The following is a 27,402-nucleotide window of genomic DNA, read 5'->3' on the forward strand; positions in this document are numbered from 1 at the left end:
TACACATTAAATACACCAGTTTAATATTTTTGTGACAGTTCAATAATTGTCATTCAGTTGCCTTAATCTGTAGAATGTATCTTTTTGGTCTATATAAAACATATTAAACTGGCCAGATGCAACAGTTTAAAAAAAAAAAGTAAAGAGATATAAAACAAACTGTACAACATTACAAAGTAGTGGCTATGTGTATGTATGTGTTTAGATATGTATATATAAAACTATACATGTATACGTGCATGTGAGTATAAACACACACACGCACAATTTTAAAGTTAATCAAAGGGTTCTGGAAAATCAATATACCACAGAGATTCCTGGGAAGGTAATACTTATAAAATAAGGCCATGCTTATGAAGATCCCAAGTCAGTCAAAGACAAGATTCCTAATGAAGAACATAAAAGGTTACAGCCAAAGAAATTCTTTCCCTTTAGTCCTTTTCCCATACTTGTTTTCTTCTCACTTGTTTCCTGTTGTTGTTCTTGTTCAAACTAAATGTCCTTGTGCCCTACTGTGTGTGAAGTGGCCAGAATCTTCACAAACAAGGGCAAACCACCAACCCACAAACCCATTAGTGCAGCTGCGCTGGAGGAAACCAGTGTGAACAAAGGGAAGGCACCACGGGGTCCCCTGTCCAGGGTACCTGCGCTCCTGGAGAGGGAGGTCCCGAGTCCTTCCACGGCAGCAATGCCAGCTTTGGTTTTCTAGAAACACTACTTGCAAGGGTGACTTCTGTCACTGGCGAGAGCTGTAGCCCAGTCCAGCCTGACTTAAAAGACAGGAATGTGGTAGTGGCGGTCGTTCTCGGTCAGCAGGGAGATCTCCGGCCACTCCCTGAGCGACTCCTCTGGATAGCAGACTTCAAAGTCTCTGGAGTTAAACTTGAACAGTCTGAACACTTTTATCTTTACTTCCAGGGAGTATCCGAGTATAAACATATCAATCTGTGGGGAGATGAAAGCAAGGTCACGGATGCACATTCCCAAATGCCCACCTCCCCCTCCAGTGGAGGGAGAGTGTTCTGCAGCTTGTGAGATGATGGGCTCGTGGCCAGACCCGCACGTGAACCGTGCGTGGGTGTGGAATTGGGGACAGACATGGAAGACGTCTGCGTGGAAGGCAGGAGACAAACAGAGAAAGGTCTCTGTAGGGGGATCACAGAGCAAGCTGTTTGGAAAAAATATAAAGGAATGTTTGCAATAAGAGTTATCCCGTTTTCTAACTTTTTTAAAAAAAATCATTTTAAATGAATTAATTTTTATTAAAATGTCAGGTAATTTTGAGTACCTCCTAGGAGAGCAAGGCAAAACGAAGCCCCTTTGCTATGCACATAGAAAAGCATTGTCTGGACTTTTAAAGTTTCAATAACTTTTGTTTACCTGCGCTAAATAACCACATGCTTTCCAAATGTTAATCTCAGTTCACAGCTGGACTTCCTGCCAGGTAACCTCTGTAGTGGGAGAGCCTGTTCCCACCTGAGAGGCAGCGTGAAGGTCAGACAGGCGCCCGGCACTGCTGCTGGCTGGCCACCGAGCTGCGAAGACACAGCAGCCAGTGTGGGGCAGGAAGGCTTGTATCACTCTTCCTGACTGGAGGGCAGTAATACCCACCCACCACCTCTCTGCGGGCTTCCCGGGTGGCTCAGTGGTAAAGAATCTGCCTGCCAAGGCAGGAGACCCAGGGTCGATCCCTGGTCCAGGAAGATCCCCCGGAGGAGGCAATGGCAACCCTCTCCAGGATTCCTGCCTGGAGAATTCCATGGACAGAGGAGCCTGGTGGGCCACAGTCCATGGGGTCGCACAGAGTCGGACATGACTGAAGAGACTCAGCACGCAAGCCACTCTGCAGCTGGTTTTATCACTGCTGACAGTAAACTGCAATCACCTACATGCTCAAGTATTGCCAACATTGTCCTTCATCAGACACACGATTCTTCTGCCCCGATTACCTGCTCCAGTCCACACGTGTCGCCGACAGAATTCAGGTGATTCATCATGAAGCTCAAGGGGTCAGATGAGGTTTCCCGGGTAAACAGGAGTCGAAAAAGACTGGGGATGACCTTTTTGGTCTTCATTTGTTCATAAACCTCGGTGACTTGATAGAGCATGATGAACTTCAGGGCTTCATAAAGTTTATATTCCAGGAGAGCATCAGAAAAAAGGATGTTGCACATACTTCCTCTCTTGTGATAATCTTTAATCCCACTAAATTCAGTCCACTAAAAACACAGATGTTAAGTGAAACTTAGAAGAGAAAGGTCAATACATACACAATTGCATAATCTTTAAAGTACTTGTAAAACAAACCAGGGATTAATGAGGGGACCCATTAACTTTTTATTTTATATTTTTTGACACTGATTGTTGTAGCTCTAAGTATTGATTACTTTTACAACAACAAAGTAACTTAGATAGTTTTTCAAAAATACACTGTCTACTAGGTAGAATACTAAAGAAGTCAGCCTCCTAAAGCTACTTCTAAGGATGTCAGATTACACAAAGGATAGTCCAGTGACAAAGAGTACTAATTAGCATTCTTCACTACTAGCTGTGTGCCAGGGTGGAGTATAAAGCAATCTATGGGTATTTGCTCATTAAATCCTCATAATAACGGTACAGAGTTGAGACTACTCATTTTTTTAGTTTTACAGATCAGAAAGCTGTGGCACTGAAACGGCATTTCCCAAGGAGGATTCATTTCAACATCTAAAATCTGTGTCTTGTAAAAAGCAGGAAAAACTCTTTAGTCAAATGATAACATCTGTGCTGTCCCCGAGTTACTAACAGGGTGCATTCCAAAGGGCATCTCCCAGTGTCTTGTCTGGACCTCACACCACATTTTTCTAGAAAAACGAAAGTATGTGATCGTTAAGGTTGGCTGGCTAGTTAGCCAAAACTGGCCCAACAACCGTGTAGAACAACATTGCTCTCGATCATTACTTGGGAGGAGAACAAAGAGCGGGAAAGGAAATGGTCAGTTACTAGACGAGTGTTTCTGCCTGCACTTCCTTCTCACAGGACACAGAGCGACATGCCTGACATGGGAGGCAAGTGGCTGCGTGTGGGATGCACGCTCTTATTCCTCGTCCTTTCCCCCTGGATACTCACCTGTGTTTTCAGTAATTCCACACATCTGCGTAATTTTCCAAACACATTGGAACCTGTATACTTCTCAGGACCAAAACTGTACTGCTGGATCCAATTACAACCTTGCGAAAAGAGCAGTTTTTCAGGAAGCTTGAAAAGGAAGTAGATGCCAAGAGTGGTCAGTATCTCAGCGTGTCGGACACACAGCTCGGAATATGGCACAGCGGGTAATCTTATCTCATTCAGAAGTCTTCAGTGTAAAAGATTGTAATGGCAGTTAAGTAAAACATAGTCTCTTTTTAGATTTGTGGATTGATTTGGATCACCTTCTTGATTCACAGTTTTACAACAGATGAAAACGTGAATGAACACTATGTCTACAGAAACAATCTTTTTACATAAAACACTTCCCAGACTTCCTAGGTATATCCATTTAGAAGTTATGTTTAACCAAACAGCATTAGCGTAATTGGCCAACCCAATACTTCAGGGAACACATGGATTATAGAAGGGTGCTTTCTGTGGTTCAAACCTAGCTCTTCACTGGTCTGTTGAGAGGTTACTCAACCAGCACTAGTTATGTTACCTCTTAGCGCATCCTCCACTGTAAATGAAGGGCAATCTTATCCATTTTTCAGGACTCTTGTTGGATTAAATATGATCATGGAATGCATAAGAATCTGATCCATTGTGGGTATCTGATCCATCTTCCACCCCGCTGAGCTTGTGGAGCCCAGGGTCTCAGCTATGTTCTCTGTCCTCAGCAACAGGGCTGGCACACAGCATACACTTGACAACTGCTACATTAAACTAAACTACCAAAACAACTCTAAATAAAAGATGTTAAGGAAACAAACCATGTGGAGTTATATATATGCATATACTTTATATTTCTTTGCTTCTCCATCCTTAAATGTGCATCTGTGGTTAGGCATATCATTGTTGTTTAGTCGCTAAGCCATGTCCGACTCTTTGTGACCCCATGGACTGTAGCACGCCAGACTTCCCTGTCCATCACTATCTCCTAGAATTTGCTCACACTTATGTAACAGGCATATTACATTCAAATAAAAATTAAGGTTATTCATCAAGAATATATTGCCTGGCACTGTCAAGAAAATGAAAAGAAAAAAGACAAGGCACTGGCTGGGAGAAAATCTTTGCAAATGACATATCTGATAAAGCACTTTTATTCAGAATAATAAAGAACCCTCAAAACTCAATTTACAAAGTTGGGTGAAGGATTTAAACTGAGACTTCTCCATGGAGGTAATGTGGGGGGCAAATTAGTACCTGAAAAGGTGCTCAAAATCATTATCTCTTAGAGGAATGCAAACCAAAAGCAGTGATACAAATGCACCCTTATTAGAAGGGCTAAAAAGCAAACAAGAAACCTGAGAATGTAGCAGAATTGGAACTCACATGTTATTGGTGGGAAGGCAAAGTGGCAGAGTCACTTAAGAAAAGACTTGGCAGGTTCTTATAAAGTTAAAGAAAAACCTATCATGAGACCCAGCAATCTCATTCCTAGGTATCTACCCAAAAGGAATGAAAACATAAGTTCATACAAAATCCTGAATGGGAGTATTTGTAACAGCCTTATTCAAGCTGGAAGCACTCCACATATCCTTCAACTCGTGCATGAATGGGTAGACAAGATGTCCTCTATTCATATGAAGGAACGCCACTCAACAATAAGAGCACTGAACCACAAATCCACGGAACAACACGGATTATCTGCAAATGCATCATGCTAAGTGAAAGGGGCAGATTCAAAAGTCTACACAGTGGGTCATTCCACTTCTCTGACATTCCGGAAAAGGCAAAACTAAAGGAACAGAAAACCTATCAGTGGATGCCTGGGCTGAGAGACGGATTGGCAAAAAAGGGATATGAGGGCATCTTTGGGATGGAGCTCACACACTGTGCTTTGGATTAAAGGACCACTTTACTTACAAAAGACAGACGCCCTTCTCAAGAGAAGATGCTGGCATTAAAAACAAAATTGAGTACGACTATCTGAGATGATTTCTTTGCAAACTGGCGTGAGAGACAGAGGACTGAGCCACAGGACCTTCCATCTCCTGACACCGTGTGTACAATACAAAACCACCCGCGGAAGACCCCGGACTCTGTGTTGCAGTTCCCATCAGCATGACTTCTGCCAAATTTCTAGCGTGAGGACCTAACGTACCTTCACAATATCTTTTTCTTTCATCCAGGATGGGAAAGCGAGGCCCCGGCTGAAGATCTGAAACAGCACCGACCTCAGGGCGTCGTAGTTGTCTCTCCTGACTTGTCGAACACATTTAATATGCCGCCGCCAAAACAGCTCCTCGTAAGCCTATTGGCACCAGACGAAAAAGCCGTTCTTAATTCCACTGGACAAGAGACTAAAGGAAGCTAATTCATGGCATCTTTAGCAAGGCGCTACTCCCAAATAAAGTGGACAACAGAAGCAGAACCAGCATGGGTTATGGATGCGACCACGTGCAATTTTCAAGTGACTTTTGTGTGTACAGAGTCCATGTGATGCTATTTTAGTTGATAACTTCCTGGAAGCCCAAGAGTCAGGGAATGTCATTGTGGGGAGAGGATGGCTACAACTTGACTGCAGTGAAAACTATTATATGTACTTTTAAGTCCATGCTAAAGAGTAATTGAAAACTACTTCTTTTTCCTTTTTGACTTTTTTTGGCTTTTGCTAGTGACAAGGTTGACAACACAGTTGGGGATATTTACCAAGACTGGTCTGATGGAAAGTCTGGTCTAAAAAAATCCTCCAAATATTTTATGTCAATGTGCCTGATTCCTTCAAGGACAGAAGTCGCCAATGCATGTGCAGATTAAAAATATATCTTTATTTATTTGGTTGTGCCAGCTCTTAGTTGCAGCATGTGGGATCTTTAGTTGTGGCATATGGGATCTAGTTCCCTGACCTTGGATTGAACCCAGGCCTCCTGCAATGGGAGTCTTAGCCACTGGACCACCAGGGAAGCCCCCTGGTGGGCTTTTAATAGCCCTGGCCAGGAGAGAGCTGAAAAGGGTACAATGCTCAAGTGTCCTGAAATAACAAGCCTAATTTACCCAAGTCCTGGAAGGCCCCAGCGCTAGGTGAAAGGCCTGAAGGTAATGCCTAGTGGCTGTCTGGCTTTTAACTGCAGCCACAGTTGTTCCTGGCTCCATATTTGGTAAAGCACAGTGGAATGCATGGAGAAGGAAATGGAAACCCACTCCAGTATTCTTGCCTAGAGAATCCCGTGGACAGAGGAACCTGGTGGGCTGCTGTCCATAGGGTTGAACAGAGTCGGATACAACTGAAGCGACTTAGCATGCATGCATGCATTGGAGAAGGAAATGGCAATCCACTCCAGTGTTCTTGCCTGGAGAATCCCAGGGACAGAGGAGCCTGGTGGGCTGCCATCTATGGGGTCGCACAGAGTCGGACATGACTGCAGCGACTTAGCAGCAGCAGCGACTTAGCAGTAGCAGTGGAATGTGGGTTTCCTGATTTTTACACACAAATTCTCCATCCACCACGACCTGAATAAACAGACACACACCTTCCTCATCAGCTTGGCATGGGGTGTCTCTCCTTTCCACTCTCTTGCACAATAACTGAGTAAATCAACTTCCGCCTCCACGCTGAGGTTCCCTGAACCAAATCAAAAATACACAGTGGTGAATTTTCCCTTCCCTTTTCCCTTCCTGAACCCTCTCTTAAAATAAGGAAACACAGGTGTGAATATATTTACTTTTGAATCTTCTCTGCAGATATCCAATCCACCTAAAAGATAAATGGAAATAATAATATCAAAGTTCTATTTTGAACAGCAAGGGCATTTTTTAAATTTAAAGATGACAGAGCCACATACCATTTCAGCCGGTGCCCTAAATACAGCTGCAGCCTTCTGAAGTAGCAGAGGATGGCCGCCAGAAATGAAACTGCCAACGTCACCGACCCCTTCACCACTCTCCATGCGGTATCTAAGGCTTGGCTGGTGACTAGTGTCCAGGAATGAACTTGGTCATTTCCTACAAAAATGTAATAACAGTAATAATACTGTAGCGCACAGGGAACTATATTCAACATCCTGGGATAAACCATAATGGAAAAGAGTACAGAAAAGAATGTATGTATGTGTATAACTGAGTCACTTTGCTGTATAGCAGAAATCAACACTGTAAATCAACAAGACTTCAATAAAAAAAATTATGAAGTACAATTACACAAGCCTGCTTTATTTAAGGGGAAGAAAATACACTGGATAATTATACCTGTAAAAGGTCATCATTGATTTAGACAGACATTTTAGAGCATTTAAAAATTCAACCTAAATACTGAATAATCAGTGTCGTACATAAGAATGTGTTTGTCTTACAAAATTCAAGAGGAAAAGGGAACATAAAGAGCAAGGGTTTCAGAATCCCTCAGAGCTGAATATAAAACCCGTCTTCCCCGGCTTATTCAGCTGTGTGATGGTGGGATCCCTCCATGTCCATGGGGTCTCTAAGAGTCGGACACGACTGAGCGACTTCACTTTCACTTTTCACTTTCATGCATTGGAGAAGGAAATGGCAACCCACTCCAGTGTTCTTTCCTGGAGAATCCCAGGGATGGGGAAGCCTTGTGGGCTGCTGTCTATGGGGTTGCAGAGCTGGAAACGATTGAAGCGACTTAGCAGCAGCAGCAGACACTTATGAAAAATTTTAATGAATTGTTTAAAAATGCAAGGTGTAACGCATTTAAATCTATAAGGTAAGATTTTTACTAAAAACTCTTCGGTATTCCTCTGAAAGGAGGTATAACATCACAGTATAAAGACAGATCATCATATGTGCACATAGTCACTGACTCGTTGATGAACGTTTGGATTGTTTCCACATTTTTCACTCTTACAAACATTCCACTCCACCAGTCCTGTGGACTCATGGTGTCTTTTAGGATAATTTCTAGAAGAGGGAACTCTGGGTCCAGAAGTGTGCACACTTCCAGCTGTGACAGATGTTGCCAGAACGCCTCCCCACGCAAACTGTCGGTTAACACTCCCACCGTTATGCGCGTGCCTCGGTTTCCCTAGAGCCCAGGAATGGTGATGCTTTTCTCACGGTAACACAGTCACCTTTCTTCTTCCATGAAGAGCTTTTTAGAGCAGCGGTACCCAACCTTTATGGCACCAGGTTTCATGGAAGAATTTTTTTCCATGGACTGGGGAGGGGCGGGGTTGGGGATGACTCAAGCACAGTATATTTACTGTGCACTGTATTTCTGTTATTACATCAGCTCCACCTCAGATCCTCAGGCATTATATCCTGGAGGTTGGCGACCCCTGAGGAGCATCTGCCTACATCCCACTGGGTCATCCTGGTTTTCTGTGGACATGGAGGGCTTGCAGGCCCTGGGCCGGGGCCTTCATGGGGCACGGCTCTCATTGGTCACAGCCTCCAACCAACATACTGCATTCTTAAAGGTACTGCCCAGCCCCTTGGGGTGTTTGATTTGAGACCCCTGAAATGGGAGCTCCTCCTGAGCCTGAGCCCTCTCAGCAGCTGCCGGGGCCTCCATGGGGACCCACCACAGACTACGGTCTCCTCACACCACACCCACACACATGGACTTCCCTAGCCTCCTGCCCTAAACCTCAAAATTAAACCCTACCTCCAAACTTGGAGAAAGGACGACCTGATCAACTTATCAGAAAAATCATGGGAGGGCTAAACAGTCCCTTTTCGGGAAAAATGGGATCAGCAGCCTAAAGTCCTTGTATTCACTCGGCCCAGGGTACCCACAGGTGTTGGTCAATAACTCAGACCATGAAGGGCCAGGGAGTGGACCACGGGCGCTGCTGTGGGTACCAGCAGGACTCAGGCCTGGAGCTCAGAGACGACAGGAGGTGTTCAGACAACTTCATATGCAAACATTATCAGGAGTGCGGCTTCTCAGTCAAAGGAGAGGAAAACACGGTGTTTTAGTAGGAAAAAGTATGATTTTTAATTAAGTTAATTAAAAGAGCTACAATCTGAGCTTTGTGCCAGACTCTCTGGCACATGTTTTCTAGGAACTGTCTCATTCGCTCCTGCCCTGGTCCTGTCGTACACGGGGTGGGGGGTTCCACGCCCCCAAGTGTCTGTCCCTTAACTGCGGGAGGGAGGGAGGGAGGGCAGGACCCCCCAGTGCCAGGATGCAGGGAGCGCTGTTACCGTTACCCTGGTACATGGAGCCCCCTCTTGGAGCTGCTGGACGGTTGAAGGAAATACTGAGCTCTCGGTCAGGCACACAGGAAGTACCCAGCCCATGCTCATTATTATTTTATCACCTGAGGACACTTCGAGGGTGAGAAAGATTAAATAACCTGCAGAGCTGGAGTCCAAACCTGGGCAAGGTCAAGCTGCACGCCGTATTGCTCCCCTACCCACCTCTGAAGGACGGAGCTGAGTGGACCCCTAATCAGCTCTGCTACAGAAAATGGAATCTAGACTCTTTAAAAATTAAAAAAAAAATTCACCTGTAAGAGGATTATAACTCCAAACAACAGATACAGAGGCGAACACCACAAGTGAGGTGCCAAGCAGAAGACTATCATGATCACAACTTTGATGGTCTTGTGAGTCAGATCTCATTTCCCCAAAACCAGCTGAGAGGGGATAAGATCTTCCACGTCAGACTCTTCCTGGGATCCCCCTGGGCCAGCCAGACAGACGGAAGTCAGCACCCACCCGCCCCACTTCCCCTCCACTACCCGGCACCCTCCCAAACAAGCTGGCCTTGGGGGGAGCCCCCTGGACTAACTGGAAAAGAAGTTCCACCATCAGGGAGTCAGTCTTTCAACATATTCAACAGAGGAGGGAGAACGAGGGTCAGAAACAAGGGGAACTGGGCGGTGGGGGCGGGGTTCTGGCAGTCAAGAAAAGCGCTGCCAGGAAAGACGGATTTGATCTTTTTTAAGGCTCATCAGGAGATAAAAATGAGATTTCTTTTTAAGACTTTTGGGCTGGACCACCTGGGTGGTGGCTGAAAATGAGGTAATGTATAAAGCACGGGGCATTTCTGTGATGCTGGAAAGTGGGTGAAGTAGGTCTCACACATTCCCCACAAACCCATCCCCAGCATTACCACCTGCAGAGACCCCATCCCCCACCACCACACACACAGTCACACCCACACCCATACGCCCGGAAGGAACACCCAGGGAGCTGCGATCTCCTTGGGTGACGACACCAGAGCCTCCTGCAGCCCAGAGTGTGGCCATCTTGACACTGGCATCCCACCTGTGACCGACGAGACCACTGACTGTGACTGAAAAAATTAAAAGCGCCTGTTTTTTTTTCCTGTGGTAAAATTCTAGTTAGAATTTTTTTTTTTCCGTTCGCTAAAATGTACCAAAACTGAAATAATTCAAACAGGAAACCAAAAAGAAAAAAAAAAAACCTGAAAACAAAACTTAAAAAGACACAGAAGAGCCGGAAGCTTGAGTGATGACACTGACAGCACTTTTGCCCTGACGTTCAGGGTCACGCTCCCGGAGACCCCCAGGGTCTGGCTGGCCTCCTATCTGCGGTGGTGCCCCGGGGCTGAGCCGGCCCTCCAGTCCTCCACCCCGTCCACTCCCACCAGGTCACCCGGGGCATCACTGCCCCCACCCTCAGCTCCTCTGCCCCCTGAGCCTGGCCCACTCACACGCTCCTGAAGCAGAGGCAGATCAAGGGCTACAGAGCGGGCCTGGGGGGCAGAAGCTAGGCCTGAGCTACAAGACAGAAAAGGCAGTTCAACTTAGATGTCTGAGACAGATCACATGGTAAGATCACCTTGTTAAAAACTTCCCAAAAAAAAAAAAAACAAAAAAACCCCAAAACTTCCAAGTCCTGCCTTAGAGCAAACAGAACTCTGCTCCTTGGATGGCATCAACTCAATGGACACGGATCTGAGCAAACTCCAGGAGACAGGGAAGGACAGGGAAGCCTGGGTGCTGCAGTCTGTGAGGGAGCAAAGAGTCAGACAACGACTGAGCGACCGAACAACGTCAGCACATGGAACTCTGCTCAATGTGATGTGGCAGCCTGGGTGGGAAGAGAGTTCGGGGAGAACAGATACATGTGTGTGCATGGCTGAGTCCCGTGGCTGTTCACTTGAAACTACCACGACACTGTTAATTGGCTATACTCCAATTAACCCAGAACACCGGGAGAAACCAAAGAGCCTCTTGACGAAAGTGAAAGAGGAGAGTGAAATAGCTGGCCTAAAACTCAACATTCAGAAAACAAAGATCATGGCACCCAGTCCCATCACTTCATGGCAAATAGATGGGAAAAAAAGGAAACAGTAGCAGATTTTATTTTCTTGGGCTCCAAAATCACTGCAGATGGTGACTGCAGCCATGAAATTAAAAGACACTTGCTCCCTGGAAGAAAAGCTATGACAAACCTAGACAGCATATTAAAAAGCAGAGCCATTATTTTGCTGGCAAACGTCCGTCTAGTCAAAGCTATGATTTTTCCAGTAGTCATCTATGGATGTGAGAGTTGAATCACAAAGAAAGCTGAGCACCAAAGAGTTGATGCTTTTGAACTGTGGTGTTGGAGAAGACTCTTGAGAGTCCCTTGGACTGCGAGGAGATCCAACCAGTCCATCCTAAAGGAAGTCAGTCCTGAATATTCATTGGAAGGACTGATGCTGAAGCTGAAGTTCCAATACTTTGGCCACCTGATGCAAAGAACTGACTCATTGGAAAAGACCCTGATGCTGGGAAAGACTGAAGGCAGGAGAAGGGGATGACAGAGGATGAGATGGTTGGATGGCATCACCAACTCAATGGACATGAGTTTGAGCAAGCTCCGGGAGTTGGTGATGGACAGGGAGGCCTGGAGTGCTGCTGTCCATTTGGGTCACAAAGAGTCAGACACAACTGAGTGACTGAACTGAGCTGATACCCCAATACAAAATACTTTTAAAAAGCCCTGAAACTTCAAGGTCAAAAATACTTTTAAACTTGAAAAATACAACAGCTATTTCTATCAGCTTCAAGGCCATATTCTGGTTAATTAGCAGGAGACTGGCCAAGAGAGCCTGACAGGTTAGGAAGCAACCAGGGAGAGGGGATGGGAAAGGCCCCCCGCCCCAGGGAGGAGTCAACTGCGGCCACGTGGTTCAGTGGACAGGGAGGGGCCCTGGAAGCCCCCCTCACCCCTCGGTTATTCTACTTCCCACCCTGGGCTGGGAGCTGGACTGGCAGGCAGTGAAGTGAAAAGACACGGTCTCTGGCTCCAGGGAATTCAGGGTCTGGTGGCACGGTGCCCTGATGCTGGGAAAGGCTACTTGCCAGCTTGTCCAGGCCCCCAGGTTACACGTCCTGGTGTCAGGGCCCCGCCAGGACTCAGAATAACACAGAGTCCTCATGCTGTCTGCCCCAGTGGGTCACCTCTCTCAGAGCTGAGTTCTGAGACATAAAGCAAAATGTGGTTTGTACGTCCAAAGGAATAAGTGAAGCAATGTGGAAACAGAACGATAAACACACAGAACAAATCCTGTTAGGTCATCGAGGTTTCTGAATAGTCTGGAGCCCGGGGGACCGCTGGAGGTGTTCAGAACATTAGCACAGTGGAGGGACAGCCTGGGTTTCTAACAACCAGCACAGCCTCAGGCTCGTGCAAAACCACAGGTTATTTGGTTGTTTCTGTGTCAGTTATGGGGGAGATAGAACAAATATCCTCTTCACAAATCTTGGATATGGTGAGGTCCAAAGGTTTTCTACACTTTTGGATTTCAGATATTAATCCTGCTTAAGAAACAACAGTCTTCCACTTAGTAAAGTTCTATAACCAACAACGACAAGATCAGTATCACTGAGGAAGAGAACCGCCAACGAGCAAGCTTTTTATCTTGAAAGTCGTGACCAGTGAGTCACAGGACTGTCAGACAACTGATTTCAAGCTAGGTGCACAGTCCACATCCCCCGGGACTGGGCACGTCCACCCCAGGCTCCTTCCTGCAAACCCAGAGTTCAGCAAATGCAGCAGGAAACGCTCTTTGCCGACGCTGAGAGGACTGTACCACGTTTTTAATGACACCATAGCTCAGTGTCCTCACATACTGGGTGCATCGTTAGGTGTGTTCAATGCCACCTATCACTTGAATTTTCTAACCTTGTGGAGGGGGCTTAAAACCCACCCAACTGCAAAAACACAGAAGCAGTAGGTGGGCTAGGCTCCAGGGATCCCAGAACTCCAGGCAGGCTCCCTGGCCTGGCCCCAGTGGAGACAGCAGGCTGGCGGAATGAGCCTAGGACCCAGTCTTTATTCTGCCATTTTCTAGCTGCAGAACCTCAGATGAGTCATCTGCAAGAGTCTCCCCAACAGTGGAGACCAACAGTGATGCGGGAGGGTGGTAATCAGACACAGGAAGCCTCGAGCGTGCTCACAACATACAGGCCGTGAATCTGCGTAAGCTGTCGGCTGAGCCCCTCCACGTGGTCACCATCAGTGTCTCCACACCTCTGGGGGTGGGAAGTGATGGGAGCTCATTTCCTTTTCTAGGGTGTTTCTCCATCGATCAGATCTATCACTATTCTACGACTACAGATGACGCTGCTCTGCGGGCCAGGTACCGATGCTACCACAGTGAACTGGGAAGACAGGACGTTCCTCCATCCAGTCACACCTGGATAGACTGTCCTCGCGTGTCTGGAGCACGACCAAGGCCGTGCAGAGGACGCTGGTGGGGGTAACACAGGGATCTGACCCAGTTGGGGGAGGCTCTCCTGAGGACATGAGGCAGGGCTGGGACCCAGAGCCTGGACGGGAAATTGAGGGGAGACCAGCAAGGCTGCATCCCCTTGGGAGACGCTGATGCTGAAGAGCAAGGAAAGCCCCCTGCTGGGTTGGAAGCAAGAGGCTGGCGTGACCAGACCTGTCACCACGACGTGCGTCATCACTGCTTGGGGTCACGAGGAACACGTCCAAGTCCCGTTCCACACAACAGCCTCTCAGATTAGTGACCATTTCACAGGGACACAGGATGCTCTGGGCTGGAGGGGCTGGAATCCTACTTGTTCTCTAAGGCTCAAGTCACACCAGCCCCTCGGCAGGATGAATCCCTCCCCCAGTACCCCCTGACCCCACCCCCCCGCCAAGGTCCACATTGCAGGTGGGTTCTGGTCCAGTGTATTCATGACTGTGTCCCCTACGGGCCAGAAAGCCCCTCTGAGGTGAAAGCTGAGCCTTAATTCACTGTGGATCTGGCCACTGGTGCACACGCGCGCTTCATCTTTGAAGCCCGGAGAAAGCAAGCAGAAGCCTGAACTTGAACCCGAGTGCTCCGACTCAAGGTCAGTGCCCCTTGAATTAACTACACAACCGCCTTCCCTGAGTACTTTTCTTCCAAGAATTCAAAACAGTTAACGAGCACAAACTCTGAAGGCAGCTGTCGTCCCACAGTGCCTTGTCCTCTTCTAGCTCAGATACCCCAGGTCTCCCTACCAGGCCTCACTTGACATGGTTTGGTGCAGGGTGGCGGGTGGGAGGGAGGCCTCTTCCCCATCCCTGTGATCCTTCTGGGGATCCACCCCCAACTTAAAGTGTGACCATGGGCAGGAACACACTGTCCTGGGTGTGACGCAGGCAGGAGAGCCATCGACCACGTGACCACTGCTTTGCTCTCCAGCGGAGTCAGCAAGCTTTCCGTGCAGGGCCGAAGAGGGAAGCTTCCAGGCACTGCCGGCCATCTGGCCTCCGTCCCACCCGCTCAGATGGGCCACCAGAGGAGTGGAAGCAGCCATCAGACAATACACAGTGGGGCGGTGTCCCAAGAAAACTTTCCTAGGGACGCTGAAATGTGAATTTCATGTAAGTTTCACATGTCAGGAAAAGGAATTCCTCTTCTGACTATTTTTTCCCCCCTAACTATTAAAAAAAATGTAAAGACCTTTCATAGGTTGCAGGCCACAGAAAAAGTGAGTGGCCCTTGGGCTGTGGTTGACCAGACTCGGTATCAATGATCCGTTCGCATTATTGCAGTCTGTGACTGTATTAGCAGTCAGCCTACCATTGACCTGAAGCCCTTGAGACCTGCTGCTCCCTGTCTGCTCAAGGGGGCGAGGGGGGGAGGCGCTCTTGTCCCCCCTGTCCCCAAACCTCCAGGTGGAAGAATTTTCCTGGAGGTCTGGTACTGGCCTCCACTCCTCTCCCCTTGCTCTTTCTTGAAGGTGGGAGACTTCTCTGACAGCAGGTGTTAAGACCCTCTGCTCAGCTCAACCCACTACTGCCTGCCTGCAGAGAGGGGCCCGGGGGGAGGCCACCTCTCTGGGAGAGAGGCCTGACCTCTGAGGGGTCAGCACACCTCAGGCACTGCCAGCAAGCCCATCTGGCCACACCACCTAAGACACAGGATTTTACTACCCAGCTGATGTTAAAAAAAAAAAAAATCCCTGACTCCCATGTCCACCTTTTGGTAAGTTCAGAATCTGGGGAGGGAAGCAAGGGCTTATCCACTTCACAGGGCAAGCTCTCCGAGCCCCAGCAGCTGGCACACATCCCCACGAAACTTCACATCACTGGACTCGGCTCACTGCTCCCACTCAGCTTCTGTGATGCTCTGTCCCCCTCTCAACTCTTAGACCTTTAAAGATCAAGCTTGTCTTCCACACCCCAGCACAGATCATTCATGAACACATGACCCAGGGAGAACTAACGGGACACTCTGAGACAAGCCACTTTCGCCCCACAGTGATTTTTCCATTCCTCAGAATCATCTGGCCTCTGTCACTAATGATTACTAATCCTTCTAATTGGCTTCCCTTCTTCAACACCATTTCCAGTCTGAAGTTGGTGGTGTGTGTTTTTTGTTGGTTTGATTTTTTTTTCCCCACAATGGACGTGTCATTTTTAAAAAATCTTTTGGGCTTTTCTTAGCTGTAGGAAAGACCCACATCCTGGCAGCCAGGGGGGTCAGCTGGAAAGGCCTCTAAACAAGTGAGAAGGCAGTGAGGCATCGCTTATTGCACCATCCCAGCCAGAGGTCTCCGAGAGCTGGTTCTCTTGGAACCAGGAACCAGCCTCACACGTGACCCCAAGCACCGCCGGAACCGACTGAGAAGTCAGGCTTGGCCCACGAGTGATGGGAGCCCACGGCGGGGCCCTCCCTGTCCTCCTCCTCTCACCTCTCAAGGACCCTTCTACCTTAACGTGGTCCTTCAGGTCTGCTCTCCTAAAAAGAAAGCAGAGGCTTCAGAACAAACGTCAAACATTACAGAGCATCGTACTCAAAGTCTTTGCCAACAAAAGTCCACGTAGTTAAAGCTATGGTTTTTCCAGTAGTCATGTACGGATGTGAGAGTTGGACCATAAAGAAGGCTGAATGCCAAAGAACTGATGCTTTTGAACTGTGGTGTTGGAGAAGACTCTTGAGAGTCCCTTGGAGTGCAAGAAGATCAAACCAGTCAACTCTAAAGGAAATCAACCCCGAAGACTCATTGGAAGGACTGATGCTGTAGCGCCAATACTTTGGTCATGTGATGCGAAGAGCCAGCTCATTGGAAAAGACCCTGATGCTGGGAAAGATTGAAAGCAGGAGGAGAAGGGGATGGCAGAGGATGACATGGTTGGATGGGATCACTGACTCAATGGACATGAGTTTGAGCAAGCTCCAGGAGTTGGTGAAGGACAGGAGGGGAGGCTGGCATGCTGCAGTCCATGGGGTCACAAAGAGTTGGACATGACTTTGCGAATGACCACCACCACAAAGTCTATTGACCAGGAACATCCTTATCACCTGGGCATTCAGAAACGCAATCCTCGGGCCCCACGGAAGTAGAATCTGTGATCTACAATATTCCCAGCAAACTACGTGTTCACCGAAGCCTCAGCAGTACTGCCACGGATCAGGGAATCACCCTGGCCCTGGCCTTACCTGTAGAGAATTTGATTTATTGGCCAGGGTCCTGGCGCCTTTTTAAAAAAAATCCCAGATGATTCCCATGCATCACTGGTGCTGAGACACACTGCTCTGCAGTCGGGGCTTCCTCCATCCTTGCCTATTTCTGTTAGTTCAAATATATCATCTGCCAGTTAATCTCCAAAACTACCCTCAGGGGAAACTGCACAGATAGAAGAGCCTCACGGGTCACATCATCCAACAAGTTTAAGTGCCCCCTGTGCTGTGTGCCTCTTCCCCTTTGGCCAAGGCGAGGGGCTACTTCCACCAGTCAGTGGCTGTCTTTCCAAGGCTTGGAGCTACGCCAACCAAAAAAGGAACTTTGCTGTAATTAATAATAAAGGAGCCTAACTGTATATTAATGTGACCTCCAGGGAGGGTGACCCACTCCTCCTGACTTGCCCGGGACCTCCCCAGTTTTAGTGCTGAGTGTTCCTCATCTGAGGACACCCACGGTCCCAGGTAAGCCGGGGTGGGTGCTCTCCCCACCTCCGGGCCCGCCGGGTCTGACCCTGATTCCTCCCTGCTTTCGCGCCTCTTCAAAGCTCTTTGCTCCAAGATGACTGGCTGCCCTCAGCATCTCCATCAGCGCTCACCCCTGCCTCCACGCCCACCACTGGGATGCATTCGTCCCTGTCTGGGATGCTCTACACTCTACTTACTCTCCAGCTCTCAGCTCAGAGGTCACTTCCCAGGGCCAAGCTTCTCCAACCCCATCCCAGCCCCACTCGCTCACAGCACGCGGTGTCCTCTTCCTTCACGGCACTCATCACAGTTTACACAACTGTGTTTGTGTTTGATTAGGGTCTGTCTCCCCATGTAGGTACATGTCTTAAGGACTGGAATTGTTTCTGTTTTCGCTCTGCTTTCTTGGTCCCTAGAAACACAGTAGACAGTTCATAAATATTTGTCGAATAAATAAAATGAATCAATGGAGTCAGAATCCAGTCTGTGTGTCTCCAGGAGAGACTGCCAGCCAACCCCAGAACTGTTGTCTCTTCTTCTACAGAAACAGAATCTTGACTTTGGCTGGATATGCAGCTCCTCAGAATAAAGACTACATTCTACCCTCCCTATGTGTGGGTCTAGCCATGTAAAGAGGGGTATGTACTCCCGGCCCTTCTTCCTCCCTACCAGCTGGAATGTAGGTGTGATGAATGACATTCAGCAGCCATGTTGGATTAAGGAGGAACTGTAGCTGTAAAAGCCATGCAGGGTGGAAACAAAGTGGAAGGAGCCTCAGCCTCTGACACCATGGAGGCCCTTCTAGCTCTGGGGAGCCACCTCTAAACTGCCATGAGAGAAATAAACTTGATTCACTCATTCAGGGTTGCTCTGTTATCCCACCATACCTGATCCTAACTGTCTTTATCTTGCCCATCCCTTCTGACTTGTAACACGCATGCCAGAAATGGTGAGCCACCAGTCTGTTTCCCCTTCCCTTAATTACACTCATGTAAATAGAAAGCAGCAAGTGAGGTGTGAAGCCGTCACCTAGTGGGATGGCGTCAAGGCAGAAGAATGGGCAGGCCCCAGGGAGTGAGGAACTTGACTCTGGGTCTGGTCCTAGACGGCCGGCCGAGGAAGCTGGAACTCAGCTCCCTCCCCTACAGACACAAGGAGGCCAGGCCAGTTACCGCCATTTCCCGTCATCCTCCAGAGGTCTCTCCATGTTAACATGTTTCAGAGTTTTGCTGGCAGAACTGTCACGTGACGGCACAAGGCATCAGATTTTAAGAAGCTGTGAGACAACTGAAGTTAAACTAGACTTGAGCTTTCTTTTTTATTCATGAAGGGTGGCACTGAGGGTGAAGAAGGCAGTCCCTGGCTCTCCCAAAGCCGAAACCAAAACAAAGGCTTTGAGGCCAAGAAAGCGTGTTGAGAGGTGCCCACAGCCACAAGATAAAGAAGACCTGGAGGTCATCCGCCTTCTAGCAGCCCAGAACACTGCGGCTCAGGAGGCAGCCCAAATATCCTCGAGAGAGCACTCCTAGGAGAAACAAACTTGACCACTAGGCCATCAGCAAATTCCCTCTTTACCACCGAGTCAGCTGTCAAAAAAGCAGAAGACCACAGCACACGTGTTCACTGTGGATGTCAGGGCCAACAAGCACCCAGTTCAACAGGCTGCGACACTGACGTGGCTAAGGTCAAAACCCGGACCAGGCCTGATGGACAGAAGAAAGCCTGGGTTCGACTGGCTCCTGACTATGACGCTTTGGATATTGCCAACTTGCCAACAAGGCTGGATCATCTAAACTCAGTCCAGCTGGCTAATTCCAAATATAAAAGTTTTCACTACTTAAAAAAAAAAAATGGACTTAAAACATTACTCAAAACTTGCACCACAGGCAAGATGCCCTGAGCGTGGACAGAAGACACATGAGCCCTTGACAAATGCCAGCATACACTCCGCCCCGAGACGCCCCTGCCTAGGTCTGCAGGTCTATCACACGCTGACCTGAGAGCACAGCCTTTCCCACAAAGCCCTCCATGGAGGTGACCAATTTCTCAAAGACATCAAGAAACAAAAGAGGAAGCTTGAGGAGCCTGGGGCGGGGGTGAGGGGTCTGCAGCTGCACATGTTACGGGCCCCAAACTGTGAATGCATCAGTGAGGTCTGTGTGGGAGAGGACGCTGGAATATCAAAGCCCGAGGAGCAGGGCAGTACTAGGTAGGTGTACAAGCGGTGTCTGTACTAGTCCTTGTCATGACAGTCAGCTGAGCACCCCAATGGGGGTTTAACAATGCTTACGGAACGACACAGAGGGCCACACCATAGATAGAACCCATCTAATAAACTCATTCTCAGGTGGAGTGATTTTTCTCTCTACTTCAGATTTCAGAGGAAGGAATCAATACAGCCGAGTCTCGCAGGGCTTTAGGTGCAAAAATTGAGGGACGCCACATTTATACAAATAATTCCATTGGCTACATTTGCATTTCAAGATGCCGGGCAGCCTTAGCTATGAACCGAACTCCCAGTTCACCAGTTAAGTAGCAAGTAGAATGACACCAGCACCAGCAACCCCCACCTCTGGATGCTGACTGACGCTCCTCAGCATGCTGCCCTGGCCATCTCTCCCACTGCCCCCACCTCTCACCTGTCCTGGAAGCCAAGCTGGAGGACAGAGAGCACCCAGGTCTCCTGGCCCTTCAGAGCTCTCACAGCACAGCGGAGGCCCTCCTGGGACCCCCTCCCTGGCAGTCCAGTGGCTGAGCCTCCTCGCTCCCGAGGCAGGGGGCCCAGGTTTGAGCGCTGGTCAGGGAACTAGACCTCATGCACTGCAAGGGAGGGTTTGAATGCTGCCCCTGACCAACCTCGCCCGCCGTAACTAAAGATCCTACACGCCGCAGCGAAGACTGAAGCTCCCAGGTGCCGCAACTAAGACCCAGCACAGCCAAATTAAAAAAAAAACTTAGCAGGAAAAAATAGTTGAGGCTTTTCTATGGGATTCCCTCGTAGTTCAGTCGGTAAAGAATCTGCCTCCAGGCAGGAGACCTGGGTTCGATTCCTGGGTGAGAAAGAGCCCCTGGAGAAGGAAATGGCAACCCACTCCAGTATTCTTGCCTAGAGAATCCCATGGACAGAGGAGCCCGGTGGGCTCCAAGTCCATGGGGTCCCAAGAGCCGGTCGGACACAACTTGGTGACTCAACAACCAATCACAGGCCAGGAAATATACCCACAGTGCGCCTGGTGTTTCTCTAAGACCGGGAAGAAGTTCAGTTCACTTCTCTTCAACCTGAGGGATCAAACGCTCCAGGGAACCCTCTCTGCCCTGGCTTGGAGGCAGGTTTACACGTGGTTCACAGCCTGTGTCCCCGCCCACCTCACCTCCTGAGCCCCTGGGGACCTGGCCTCTGCCCACGAGGCGTGGTGGGAACAGGGGTGCAGGGCCACCGTAAGGGGCACACGAGAAGGCAGGATGCAGGACGCGTGGCTCGCTTCCTTTTAAGAGAAAAAGACAGCTGTATTTGATTCACAGTTCACAAGATTTACACAAATGGGTGGGGCTCTTGCCCCCCACCCCCACCTCACCCCCTACAATCAGGGCAGCGCCTCCAGACAGCCTGTTTGATGGGCCTGAGACTGAGACCCCCAGTGTGTTGGGTCCCTTCCAGCCTCCTGGGCTTGACATCTGACGTCCACCTTGACCTTTGAGGTGGGGCCCAAGGCATAGAGTCCACCTGGGGTGCCTGAGTCCTGCAGGCCAGGGCCAAGCTGGGCTGGGAAGGCTCCTGATGACTCTGGGGGCTGCAGGCACGGAAACCCCACCCAGGAGGCCAAATGCAGGTATCCAGGCAGCTACTGGTGCTCGGGGGAGGGGCTGGGATTCTGCTTCTCTCTGAATTGGGAGAGGACTCTCCTGAGAAACTGACTTCCAATTATGTTATTTCTCCATCTGCTGGAAGACTGTGCGTACGTGCTAAGTCACTTCAGTTGTGTTCGACTCTTTGTGACCCCATGGACTGCAGTCCACCAAGCCCCTCTGTCTATGGGATTTTCCAGGCGAGAATACTAGAATGAGTTGCCATGCCCTTTTCCCAGGGATCTTCCTGACCCAGGGATCAAACCCGAGTCTCTTACGTCTGCTGCATTGGCAGGCGGATTCTTTACCACTAGTGCCACCTGGGAAGCCTGCAGGAAGACTAACCCTAACTAATAGTCAATAAAAAAAAAAAAAGTAACAAGGGGATTTCCCAGACGGCCAATGGTTAAGACTTTGCCTTCCAATGCAGAGGGTGCAGGTTGGGTTCCTGGTCAGGGAGCTAGAATCCCATATGCCTCACCACCAAAAAAAACTGAAACGTAAAATGGAAGCAATTTTGTAACAAATTCAATAAAGACATTTAAAAAAATGACACAGGTAAAAAAAAAAATCAGTAACAGGGTAAGCAGAAAGAGCTAATAAGGTGTTTTAAATGACTATGCATCTAACAATTCCACATATGCTCAAAGTCAGAGTCACCTGGCTAAATCAACAATAAGACTTACTGTTAAATTCTTAATTCAGAGATTTATTGAGCGTAGCATTTTATGTGCTACAGTTTCTGGGACTGTTGTTTATTACCTGGGAATCCCAGCAACAGTACTAACAGACAATGGTCCTCAGTCTTCTAGAAATGAACATAAACGTTTTATTATCCTCTTATTTTAAACATGACGGCACCTGTCTATTCTGGCTCGATTAAATGAAAAAGTAGAAAAATAGAGTGTGACTCATATAAAAGGTCACTGGAAAAATGAGTACATACACAAAAATTTTTCCCTGTTGACTTAAGGTAAAGTGACATTTAAATGTTTTTCTATTAAATTAATTACAAATCAATAAATGTATATACAGCCTCTGTTTTGAGAACAGATTGTCCTAAGCAACTGAACATTTACCAGAGGATTCAAGGGGACAGGAGAGAAAGGTCAAACACACCAGTCCATTAACTCCTTTAAAAGGTACATAGAGACTTCAAAGCTGTGTATAAAGAAACACACGTGTAGGAAGTTTTAGCTCGATAATGGTGACATTTTCATAATCTTCTTCCGTACACAGAACTGTGAGTTCCCTTAAACAACAACAATGGTACGAAAATGATAACCCAACTTTACTTTAGAACAGCTTAAGTGTGATGAGGTAACCTTGGAAGCTACCGTTTTTCAGATGTAAGACTTGGACCATAAAGAAGGCTGAGTGCCAAAGACTTGCTGCTTTCAAACTATGGCGCTGGAGAAGATTCTTGAGAGTTCCTTGGACAGCAAGGAGATCCAACCAGTCCATCCTAAAGGAAGTCAGTCCTGAATATTCATTGGAAGGACGGATGCTGAAGCTGAAACTGCAACACTTTGGCCACCTGATGGGAAGAACAGACTCATTTAAAAAGACCTTGACGCTGGGAAAGACTGAGGGCAGGAGGAGAAGAGGACAACAGAGGATGAGATGGCTGGATGGCATCACTGACTCAATGGACATGAGTTTGAGCAAACTCTGGGAGACAGTGGAAGACCGGGAAGCCTGGCGTGCTGCAGCCCATGGGGTCACAAAGAGTTGGACATGACTTAGCAACAGAGCAACAACAACAAGCTCGGAAACCAGCGTGTCCCCAGGTATCAGTCTGACCGTTTCAGGAGACAGAAGCAGGCGGATGGTTCAGAATCTGTTGTGGGAGGGGCCAGGCTGCACGGTTTGAATCCTGGCCACCACTTACTAGCTGGAAACTCTGAGGAAATTCCGTGACCATCCTGGGCGTCACAGGGTGGTGGTTGTAAAGATTACATAACACTCTCCATGAGCAGTGTCTCCGAGTCCAGCACATACCCGCTGTTACTGTGGCAGGGACAGCCTGGGGGCTGTAGACTGAACGCACCCACTCAAGGGAGCCACGGAAAAAACGTCACTTCCAAATTCAATAGTTGTGCCAATGAAGAATTTCTACTCAGCTAAGACACATGGTACCACAGTTTACATTTTATTTGGCATTTAGTCCATCTCACAGACACAGATGAAGAAGGAAATGGCAACCCACTCCAGTATTCTTGCCTGGAGAATTCCATGGACAGCAGAACCTGACAGGCTACAGTCTGTGGGGCCGCAAGAGTCGGACACAACTTAGCGACTAAACTACTACTACTAAAATTCGCATTAGGAGAAGGAAATGGCAACCCACTCCAGTATTCCTGTTTGGAGAATTCCATGGACAGAGGAGCCTGGCAGGGTCACAGAGAGTCAGATACGACTGAGTGACTAACACTAACACACACACACACACGCACACACACACACACAGGGAAGAGCAGAAGAATAAAAGTGCGACGCGAACAGGCCGACATAAATAGCAGCTGTGGACTACTTGCAAAATTTGAAGCACTCTGCTGTGGGCTTCTGGTGTGGGCATGTGTTTTCAATTGCAGTGTTTGTTTTCTTTTTCCTCAGCTTTCAAACTGTTTTTTTAAGGAAGGGAAACCTTTCTCTTCAAGGTTCCAAACAGCACACAGAGCACGGGAACCAATTACTCCTCTGCTCCCGGCCACCACGGTCCCTCCCGGGGTCCCCTGTGTGTGGTTCTGCTCCTAAAAGCAAAGACCTTGGAGGCACGGGCAGTGGGACAAGCTGCCGGCTCTCAGCTCCCCTCTGCAGTCCGAGAGGAGGAGCGGCTGGGTGTGCCCTACCACCCTCAGCCTCCACCTGCTGTCGGGTCACCAGCTCTTCTGATTTGCCCTCTCACCTGAAACTCAGAGACGCTCTGCAGGTAAACTCACCTACCTGCCCCAGGTGGTACCTGTGATGACCCCAGGGACCAGGCCCGAGGCTGCGTAGGGCGGGTCACAAAACACCTGCTTCAAACATAAAGTAGGTCACCCCTGAATGGCTCTGGAATAATGGAATCCATGATATTGAGGAATACACATTTTAATTAACAGGAAAGTTAGTTAAATGGGAAAGTGGGGGCATCTACAAGTTTGTGCAGGACACAGTTTCATAAAATGGGAATAAAAATAACAACTACCTTCTAGTATAATGATCACTGTAAGAATAGCAGCTAACCTTTGAGAGCTTATTAGAGCCAAGCATGGTTCTAGGCCCTTCATACATAATAAAGACACAAGTAGCACTCAGACACATTAGCCATTACCATTATCTCTAAACTCTTTGTTTAGCACTGGACTCTTTTCCCCAAACAAAATATTACCCAGAGTAGCATATAAAACAAGAAGAGAAACACAGGTTATTTAATATGGAGCTTGAGTGAGGGGACTTGGCTTTTGGGGCTCCCTCCATCCCACATCAGATGTTTGTGTCCCCCAGGTCAACTCCCAGGAACCACAGGGAGCCCTGTGGCTCCTGAGAACACGGTTGAAAACTCATTTATCCCCGATTCTTTGTACTAAACAAATGGAGATGGGCCTCTGTCAGAAACCCCAGCAGTGCCCGAACCAATAGGAAGTTAAATACCTCGCAGGGTGGCCAGAAGCTAGAGGAGCCCCAAGGAGTGGTGGGCACACAGCCCCTCCTCAAATGCCAGACCCGCCAGGGAAACGCTGGGACTGGTGAGCTTAGTCGCACTTCCCTGTTTCTTCCCATCTTCTCCTGCAAATGACCGATGGGGCCTCTTCCTGGTCTAATATTCTGCTGCTGACAGTGTCTTTCCCATAATACTGCGCATGTTTTAGTTCATGATTCTCAGTATCCAAATACTTAAAAAGAAATAGTTAAAAATGGCTACCAAAAAACTCCTTCCATCCCTGTCTGTTCAGTGGGTTTTCTTCTGCTGTTGCCTGTTTTATTACTGTCAAATAATATTTATTAACATTCACTATTATCGCAAAAGTGAATCTTGGTCTCTTACCAAAAGTCTTAAGGGTAGGTAAAAAAAATCGAAAACAAAAAAACCTGTCTCCACCCTAGCTTTGGCAACTGGATTTAAAACTTTGTCCATCCCCCCCAACCCCCCCCACCCCCGTTCCCCACCTCCCCACCCCCAAACATGACCAACAAAGAAGGCAAACTATGCTCTTAAGTCCATGTAGGTTATGTTTTGGAGAAAGTTTTCCATAACCTGATCTTTGAATCACACTCTTCCACTGACACACGGACTGCAGTCTCCATGGGCTGGGGCTGAGGAAAGAATTCTCTTTGCGCTCATAGCGCTGGCACACCCTGAACTTGGTGCGTTGGCAGGGAAAATTCCTGGCAACTCCATTAGGCCCAGAGTAAGACATCTTTCCGCCTCCCCAGCTAGCTTTTTCCAGCTGTACCCCTACCTCCACTTCCATCTCTGCTCTCTGCCAAAATAAGCCACGGAGAAGGGAAGAAAAATCACATAATAAAAAGTTCAGATGAATACACCCGCAGAAAATATTTGGCTAATTCTATAACAATCCAAGGTGCAGAAAGGTTGAAAAATGAGATCGTTCTCCAACCTTTTGGGAGTGGGAGGTACGTCAGTCACCAGAATTCTAGACTGGGAGGGGCTTGATGGATCAGCTTAGCCGTGTGCCTTCGTTTTCAGGGACCAGGACCCAGAAACCCCAAATGGTAGACGTCTAGGCACACGGTCCTGGGCGGAATGATGTCTAGAACTCCTGACCCTGCTGTTTTCCCACCACACCCATCAAACTGCTGTGTGAATTAAAAGCTCCTGCCCGGACCAAGGACCCCCAATTAAGAAACTGTCCTAACAATTTCCCATCGACGCTGCAACAGGCGCGCGCTCTCCCCAAAAGCACCGGTGGGTGGGTTCTCACCCCCTGGGGTGGCTTTCAGGGAAACACGCAAACGGGAACGTGCTCCAAGCTGAGAGGCAGCTCCCCTTCCTCAAACTTGGGGTTCAAAGGAGGGAGGGACAACCCCCTCCCCCTGTCCGGCGAGGGAGGAGACCCTGGCGACCTGGGGCCATATCCAGCTGCTGCTCCTGCCCCCGGTGACATTTTTGGGGTATGTTTGTTTTTGTTTCAAAAACCGGGAGTTTTCTCCGTTCGCTCATCGGGTCTCAACTGCCGCGAAGGTGTGGACCACATCCTCTGCCGGCAAAGCGCGAAACCCGTCCACTTCCCTCCGACAACGACCCAAAGAGAGAGAGATCTCAGAGGGGACGCCGTCGCTCGTCGGCGCCGGGACGCCCCCCCCCCCAAACCCCGTCACACCGCACCCCAAAGAGAGCCCGCGCTCTCCGTCCGGGAACCTGGCAGCGCCGCCTCGGCGGGTCGCTCGCCGCCTCGAGACCCGCACCAGCCCTGCCCGCCGGGGCGGGGGCGCAGCTCCCGACAGAGATGCGCCCCCCGACGGCCGCCCCAACGCTGCACCCGGTTCCCCTCCCCACTCCCCCGTACTCCCCACCCCTCGGACCGCCGGTCCCGGGCCCCCCGACGCCAAAGGCTGCGCCGACCAGGAGAGCGCGTCCCCGGCTGCCCGCTCCGCGGGCCCGGGGCCCACCTGAGGCGTGGTCGCGAGGCCGCTCCCGCTCCTGCGCGGGGCTCTTCCGCGCCGCCATGCCGGCCGCGCGCTGCCGACGGGCGCGGAGCCTCGCCCGCTGGGTCTGACGGACGCGGCGGCCAGCGGCCGGCGCCCGCGTCTCGCTCCCAGGCGGCTGGCTGGTGGGCGCTGGAGGCGCGGGGCGGGGACCGCGGTCTGAGCTCCGGCCCCCGGGCGCCCCGGGGGGTTCGACGGACGCGCCGGAGCGCCAATGGGAGGCCGCGCAGCGACAGGGGGCGGGGACAAGTGGGCGGGGTCTGGGGAGTGGGCGGGGCCTCCGCGCCTTTCTGGATTCCCCAGTCGGAGCGGCTGTCAGCGGCTGCGTGCTCTGCTGCGAAGCGGGCAGCTACTGCTGGGATGCAGACCCTCGTCTCAGGAACTATCCTAGCAGTGCCACCTGGAGGGATCCTTGACCTCCCTGGCGT

General features: G+C 49.2%; 1 protein-coding gene across 1 annotated transcript; it reads right to left on the reverse strand.

Annotated features, from left to right (window-relative positions):
* Positions 1 to 27,253, reverse strand: OTULINL (OTU deubiquitinase with linear linkage specificity like). The gene is made up of 8 exons (XM_043887507.1): positions 26,939 to 27,253; positions 6,963 to 7,122; positions 6,843 to 6,874; positions 6,651 to 6,742; positions 5,282 to 5,431; positions 3,109 to 3,237; positions 1,950 to 2,219; positions 1 to 945 (listed from the first exon to the last, which is right to left on the reverse strand). The coding sequence occupies exons 1-8, from the start codon at positions 26,994 to 26,996 to the stop codon at positions 772 to 774; spliced, it is 1,065 nt and encodes a 354-aa protein (XP_043743442.1). The 5' UTR covers positions 26,997 to 27,253; the 3' UTR covers positions 1 to 771.
* Between the last annotated feature and the right edge of the window lie 149 nt (positions 27,254 to 27,402).

The sequence above is a fragment of the Cervus elaphus genome, chromosome 25 (assembly GCF_910594005.1).
Source record: "Cervus elaphus chromosome 25, mCerEla1.1, whole genome shotgun sequence".
NCBI lineage: Eukaryota > Metazoa > Chordata > Mammalia > Artiodactyla > Cervidae > Cervus > Cervus elaphus.